This window comes from Fukomys damarensis, unplaced genomic scaffold, assembly GCF_012274545.1.
Source record: "Fukomys damarensis isolate Sample0158 unplaced genomic scaffold, DMR_v1.0_HiC HiC_scaffold_16, whole genome shotgun sequence".
NCBI lineage: Eukaryota > Metazoa > Chordata > Mammalia > Rodentia > Bathyergidae > Fukomys > Fukomys damarensis.
The window spans coordinates 73,846,482-73,854,009 of NW_022900928.1; the positions used below are offsets into that span (position 1 = coordinate 73,846,482).

Consider the following 7,528-nt stretch of genomic DNA (forward strand, 5'->3'; position numbering starts at 1 on the left):
ATATATATATATACCTTAAAGGAAAACACTAGGATACTGTAGTTGCCCAGCAAATTGAGAACTTCTTTAATTTTTGCTTTGGGGGTTATTTTGTTGTTTTGTTTTTGAGATAGTGCATCACTACGTAGTCTAGGCCAGTCTCAAACTCTCAATCTTCCTGACTTAGCCTCCCAAGTGTTGAGATTACAGGCACATGCCACCACATCAGGAAAGAAGTTTTGATAGTAAAATATTTCGGTCTTGCAGTAGAAAAGGGAACAGCTGAGCGAGGTACACCCATACCACCACTGTTTATATCAGAATTCAGATAGAGGGGCATTAATGGCCCAGACATCCTCTCCCATGCCTTTGGATAAGTTATGAGCCATTATTTTCCTAATTATTTCAGATGTTATTAAAATGAGTAACTTTCCCAAGTCATTTTGCTTTCCCAGGGATTTATCAGCTGATTAAGGGAAGTTGAAAATATGTAACCTGGGCCAAAGGGGCCTGGTTTGGTAGCATTTTGTCAAGTCAACCAGCAGGCGAGTCCAGACAGACCTTTTGCCATGCCTCAGCCTGTCGGTAGCATGGAAATTCTGAACCAGTGCTGGGCTACTCATTCCAGGACTTTCCCCAGCTTTAGAAACAATTTCTGGGTTAGGAAGGTTGCATATTCAGTGAGTAGCTACAATACAAGTGATCAGATTATTTCCCTTTCCCTCTAATTTAGCCTTCATTACAAGGATCCTAGTTTGGGGGATATCCTGGTTTAGTAACAATGGTAAAAATGCAAATCTTAGTGCCCAGACATTTTCTATCTAAATGGTAGGAGAGGCCTTTTTATGATTAGAGATTCTTTGCCAGTCATCTGTGACTATCAGGGACATCCAACTGTGCATATTCCTAAAGGTGAAAGTGTTCCAGCCAACCTGTTTTGTCCTTGTTGAATATTTTTGCATAAGATTCTGGGAAAGATATATTTTAAAATACTTCCTCAGGAGGATAAGGTAATATAATAATGAATGTCAGAGAACTGGTAAAAGAATCAACTCAGTAAGATGTCTTTTCTGAAAACAAACATCAAAGTTGTTCATGTAAAAGAACTAAACAATAAATGAGCTCCTGAGGAAAATATAACTCCTAACAAATTGATATACTCCTTTGATCAAATTGATTTTTCCTTTTTTTTTTTTTCTTTGCTCAATAGAAAGTCCAACCTGTTCTTAGCTGAGGCTGATAGCATAGCTTCTTATATGAGTAGAGGCATGATGGTATATGCATGAGCATTGAAGTTTGAAGGATATAATTCTAAATATCACCTTTTTTGAGACAGGGTTTCACTTTGTTTTGTAGGCTGGCCTTGAACTCACGCCAGTCCTGCCTTAGCTTCCCAACTACTGGGATCTAAATATTACTTTTAAAGTCAGTTGCAAAGTGGCTTAATTTAGAAATGTACCTTTCAAGTATATACTTTATTTCCGAGGCTACTGACCAACCATAGACTTTATGTTTGATCATATATACTTTTTATTTTCTTTTTTCTTTTGTTTTTGACAGAAAAGAAGAGATATTAAAAGGGATCTATGCAATGGGATTTAACAGGCCTTCCAAAATCCAAGAGATGGCTCTTCCTATGATGCTGGCACATCCGTGAGTTTCAAGGGTAGTGTTATTCCAACTGGGTTACTTTTAGTCCTTTCAATTCAATTTGTGCCCAAGCTTTTGTATTCAGTTTATGCCCTGTGGCCTCTTCTTTTTTATAGACCCCAGAACCTCATAGCACAGAGCCAGTCTGGAACAGGGAAAACAGCAGCCTTTGTTTTAGCAATGCTAAGCAGAGTGAATGCCTTGGACTTGTTCCCACAGGTAAGGAAGGGTTGCAGGAGATGAGGGAATCCTTGTAATGTCAATGATGTTTCAGTAATAGGTGATGTTACTGCAAGTATTTGTTTAAAAATAAAAGTATATGGGACTGGGGATTTAGCTGAGTGGTTCTGGTGCCTGCCTCAGAAGCGCAAGGGCCTGAGTTTGATCCCTGGTACCAAAAAAAAAAAAACCCTATATGGTTACTACATTTATGTAATGATGTGTAGAATAGGCATTCTTTCATAAACTCATAGAGTATTAGCAGCCATATGAAATAGTGGTGTAGGACACAAGTCAGCTTCTGCACTGACCAGCTAGCTCAGTGTCTTAGGCAAGTTAATAAATCTGTTTCCTCATTTGTCAAGATAGCATCTGCAAAGACATGGATCATAGTTCACCCTTGAGTCCTAACACACAGCACAGGGCCTAGGTTGTAGAGAACATAAACATTGAATAGATGAATGAACAAACACATGAACACTTTTGTCATGGAGTCATTATGTAGATTTAGTGAGACAACATACTTTTAAAGCACTGTTTGGCATAAAGTAAGCCTGTAGTAATGGTGCCTCTTTAGTTGTAGAGCCAAAACATCCTCCAGTCCACCACTGATTTAGCAAAGGGAGCTGACACTGGAGAGAGAAATATATTTCTTGATATTACTACTTAAGCACACCCAGCTCACCATTCTCCTAGCCTAGTTTCCACTCACAAAAAGTATCCAGTAGTCTTTCCTTCTTTGTCCAAAGGGACCCATTGACTCCTCTGACAAGCTGTGTTCCCTTGTGTACTAAATGCAGTGGGGAACACAAAGGCTTTCTCAGCAAGGCAAGCTGTAGATGTCAGTGACTAACACCCAACAACCACTGGAAGCCTTAAACATTTTAAACAAAGCCAATAAAATTTGTTTGAGGTTTGATATTAATCAAATTATTCAGGATAACCTGTGCTTGAACGCATGCTAAGAAATGTGTATAGAGACAATTATTTTAGCACTTTGGCTATATTTCCTTCTCTATCAAAGATATCTAATTGAAGCACATGAGTGCATTAGATATCTTGCATCACAGCGTCTTCATTCATCAACAACCACTATTTTTAAGGAGATGGAATAACAAGTGAGTTTGGTGGAAGATATATGCACACACATATGCATTACATAGATGGATTAGTGTCCTGAACACAGGCAGACTCTTAAGGGTAGGCAAGAGGTGATGGGAACCCAGTATAAACTGTGATGTGTCTCACTTTCCTCTCTCATTGGTTCCCAGCCACCCAGCATTCTGTTCTTCCCCCACCAAAGAGGGTGTCTAGTAGCTTGTGTTTCTAAATAACCTTTCAGAGAGGAATATATAAAAGATAGTTATTTCTTCATTTCACCTGGAGAAGTGCCTCCTTATACTCAGAATTTATCTTGGATTGCAGGGGATTTAGCTCAGTGGTGCCACACCTGCCTCTCAAGGGCGAGGCCCTGAGTTTGATCCCTGGTACCAGGGTGGGGAGGGTTTACCTCGTATCTATCAACTTTTAAATTCAGTTCAATTTAAAATATTTCATTTATATGTTTAGCATCTTTAGCCATTAGAGCAATGCAATACTGAGATTCCACCTTACTCCAGTAATAATTCTTATAATCAAGGATTGAAAAATGGCAAATGCTTGCAAGCTTATGGGGGAAAAGGAATTCTTCTACATTGCTCATGGGAATGTAAACTAGTATAACCACTTTGGAAATCAGTATGGAGATTCCTCAAAAAAAGTAAAAACAGAGATTTCCTTTGGCCCAGCTCTCTTGAAGACATCTCTTCTGGTCATCTTCCAGAAAGAGCTAGAGTCATCATACTACAGTGACACATTCCTATCCATGTTCAAAACAGCACAGTTCACAATAGCTGAGTCATGGAAGAGGCCTATATGCTCATCAATGTATGAATGGATGCACAAAATGTGATATGTATGCACATACTGTGGAGTACCTCTCAGCCATAAAGAAAAATAGATTTTAATCCTTTGTAGGAAAATGGATGGATCTTGGCATTGTAATATCAAGTGAAGGGTGGGACATGTACCACGCCTGTCTGGTAAGCACAAGGTCCCAAGTTTGATTCCTGGTACTGAAAAACAACAACAACAAAAAACAACTAAGTGAAATAAGTTAGACACAAAAGGCTAAGTATCACATGGTTTGTCTAATATGAGAAATCAAAAATATAAAGAGCAAAATAAAAAATCCATATTAAGAAACAGGGTAGACTAGAGATCAGGCAGGAATCTGGGAAAGGAAGGAGCAAGCAGTGCAGGATAAGAATAAAAATGATCAAGATGTGATATGTATTTGTATCAGTCCCCCATGCTGAATGCAGTCAGTATGTATCACAAACATATACTAACAGTTTAATAAAATATTTCATTTAACCAAAACCTCCAGTGTCATTTCTGCACTTCTCTGTATACAGATTTTAATTGCAATTCAGATTTGAACAGTGGCTTCCATGAATCTTTCTTCTCTCTTTCCCCTTGCACAGTGCCTCTGTTTGGCTCCTACCTATGAACTGGCTCTGCAGACTGGTCGTGTGGTGGAACAGATGGGAAAATTCTGTATGAATGTTAATGTGATGTACGCCGTTCGAGGAAATAACAGTAGGTACCCGGAAGCCCATCCTGGCTGATTTTCCAAACTGGCTTCACTACCAACATGGATTAAAACTTATGTTTCTCATCTCTGATATGGGAAAAAGAATAGCACCTGTATCACAATTATTATTAGAATTAAATGTGATGCTATAATGTGTTAGGCATAATATCTGGAAAATAAGGACACAGTAAATGTTAGCTACATGATTGCTAACATAACAGCAGATGTCTCTATAGTCTTTGAGACTCTGTTGTGGAGGACAACTTATTTTTGGATTTTTTCATTAAAAATGTGTGCTTATCATGAAAAAGATGTTAAAAGGATAGGTTAAAAGGTAAAAGTCAAAGTTCTTGCCCTTTAAAAACCTATCCTAAAATAAGTACAGTATTATTAGCAGGCAGATACCTTCTTTTCACTTTTTTTTTTTAAGCTCATACAAGTTCATATGAGCGCATATAAATATATGTTTCATTGTTTATAAAAATGGGAGCACTGTTTTCACACTGTTCATTCTTTTGACTAGCTGCACAATTTCCCATTCTTTAGTGTAACAGTATAACCTGTTGATGGACATTTTGGTTCTCTTTCATTTGGGAAAGTTTTCTCATTTTTACACATCTATGCCAGTTTTTCTGTTAGACAGTAGAACTGCTGCAGGGTGACTTTTTTTTTTTTAGGTGTGTTGCCCAGGCTGGTCTTGAACTTAGGCATACAAGTGATCCTATTGCTTCAGCTTCCTGAGTAACTGGAACAGGCTGGTTTTTTAAATAGCTGTCGGGGGGGGGGTCAAATTTACAAGATTATTATAACTACAAACCTACAAACTGGGGACTTGTCCTGAAACTGCAAAATCAAGACCCCCTTGTGACCCTCAGAGTTTGCACTAAGCTAATCACCATGAACTATGCTTTTGCTGCTGAGCTCTGTGTTGTGTAGCCCTGACCTGTGGCACGTTATGTTATAGTGAAGCTGTGCACATCTGAGGGAGCGCTCCAAACCTTTTCTCCCTAGTTCCCAGAGGAACTGAAATCACCAGACAGATTGTAATCGGCACCCCCGGGACGGTCCTCGATTGGTGTTTCAAACGCAAACTGATTGATCTGACTAAGATTCGTGTGTTTGTCCTGGATGAGGCGGATGTGATGATGGATACCCAGGGCTTCTCGGATCAGAGTATTCGGATACAGAGGTAACCTGCAAATTCATCCTTTCTCTGTGGGTCTTCTGTCCACATGAGAATTGCATTTGTCTGCAGCTCCTAGTTATTTTTATTGCTTAACTCCTCCCCCCTAAAATGAATTTGGGTTTACATTATTTCACCAGCTCAAGGAATATTGAAGCTACTATCATTTCCCAGTGTCACTTTATAACCTTGCCTCTCTGCTTTACTTCTTAAGTTTTTATTAGTATATGTTTGCAGCACACAGAGATTATATTCAGCTTGGGGTTTGATACATAGACAAGGTGTATCTTGCTTTTATTTCCCCCTACTGTCCTCTCTACCTCCTTCCCCAGATACCCTTCCCATCTCTATAGGCTGCCATACAATATTTAACTTTCTGTGTCCAATGTATTTCACTTAATATTATGGTGTCAAGATCCATCCATTGTCCTTCAAATGATGCAAATTTATCCTTCTTTATGACTAAGTAGCACTCCATTGTGTATATATATCACATTTTCTTCATCCATTCATTTGTTGCTGGGCATATAGGTCACTTCCATGATTTATCTATTGTGAATTGGGCTAATGTGCAGGTATCATTGAAACATGATGTCTTTATCTTTTTCTGGAAGATGACCAGAAGAGGTATTGCTGAGGAATCTCCACACTGATTTCCTAAGTTGTGCTAGTTTACATTCCTACCAAAAGTGTAGAAGGGTTCCTTTTACCTTCTGATTTACTTTTGCAACAGAGGCTTAAAGATGAAATCTAAATACTAACACTACATCAACTTTTCCAATAATGTTCTATATTCTGAGAAAATTTCTAAAGAAGGTCTCTAAACAATATAATAGATAATTGATTAAAATAGAGAAAACCTGGGTAGTCTATTCCTGGCTTTACCTCTAGTTTATAAATAAATCCTAGTATATTTTTTTTAGGTCTATCAAGATCACGTGAAGGGCTTACCGTTACAGATTACCAGGCCTAACCTCAGTCCACTGAGCCAGAATTTTTGGTGGAGGGGTTAGGAATCAATCATTTTGTAAAAAAATCTTACTGAGTTTATTGGTACTTTTAAAGTATACAGTACAGTTAGTCATTATTGGGATCTTGTACCCTTACATGACAGATCTTGGTGTATCATTTGTTTTTAAGTATTACATTCAGTATTCAGTTCAAATAGTATTGAAAAACTAGTAATGAAAAAGATAATCCCCTGCCCCAAGCCCGCAAGGATAACTCTTTCCTGGCATTAACTTTATACCTTTAAATAATGTGCCCATGTTGCTGTTTCCTGCAAATAGTCTCTGTGTACAAAGAAGGGGCCTGAGTTCTTTTAACCAGCAACCATTGTCCCTATAACACCTCTTCTGTCACCTCTCTGTGATCATATCCTGTGGATCTGGTTGCATTAACAGTGTTGACATTACTTTGACACTATAAATACTGTTCACTTCTAGCCAAGCAATATATTATTATAATTATGAAGTTTTTATACAACTTTCCCCCTCGAATTGATAATTGCCTTTTAAAAAAAGAATATTGCTGTGTAAGAACATTTAACATTTTTTTTTCTAGTTATTCCATCAAAACTGCCATCTGTGGTATCTCCAAAATACATTTTTTAATCCATAGATATCTGTTTTTTCCTGAGAATCTTCCAAGCTCTCTCTCCCTCCATTTTCAATCTGGATTGATTATTCTGTAGCTCTATTGCACAGTTCTTGTCATGGGTTTTTCTTTTGTTCATTAAGTCTTCCATTTCCTGGGTCTTTTTTCTTGAGTGACTTCCTTGGTATGCTGAAGTATGCTTTCTAGTGTCTTAAAAAAAAGGAATGTAGAAGAGGTTCCTTTTTTTTTTTTTTTACTTTTTGTGA

General features: G+C 37.9%; 1 protein-coding gene across 2 annotated transcripts in view; it reads left to right on the top strand.

Moving 5' to 3' along the window:
* Window positions 1–7,528, top strand: part of Ddx25 (DEAD-box helicase 25) — a 21,618-nt gene that overhangs the window by 2,705 nt on the left and 11,385 nt on the right. For both annotated transcript variants that reach the window (XM_010628660.2, XM_010628659.1), the window contains 4 exons: window positions 1,540–1,632; window positions 1,746–1,848; window positions 4,374–4,488; window positions 5,495–5,672. In XM_010628660.2, the coding sequence (XP_010626962.1) occupies window positions 1,571–1,632; window positions 1,746–1,848; window positions 4,374–4,488; window positions 5,495–5,672 (458 nt within the window). In that variant the 5' untranslated portion in view covers window positions 1,540–1,570. The remainder of the gene's footprint in view (window positions 1–1,539; window positions 1,633–1,745; window positions 1,849–4,373; window positions 4,489–5,494; window positions 5,673–7,528) is intronic.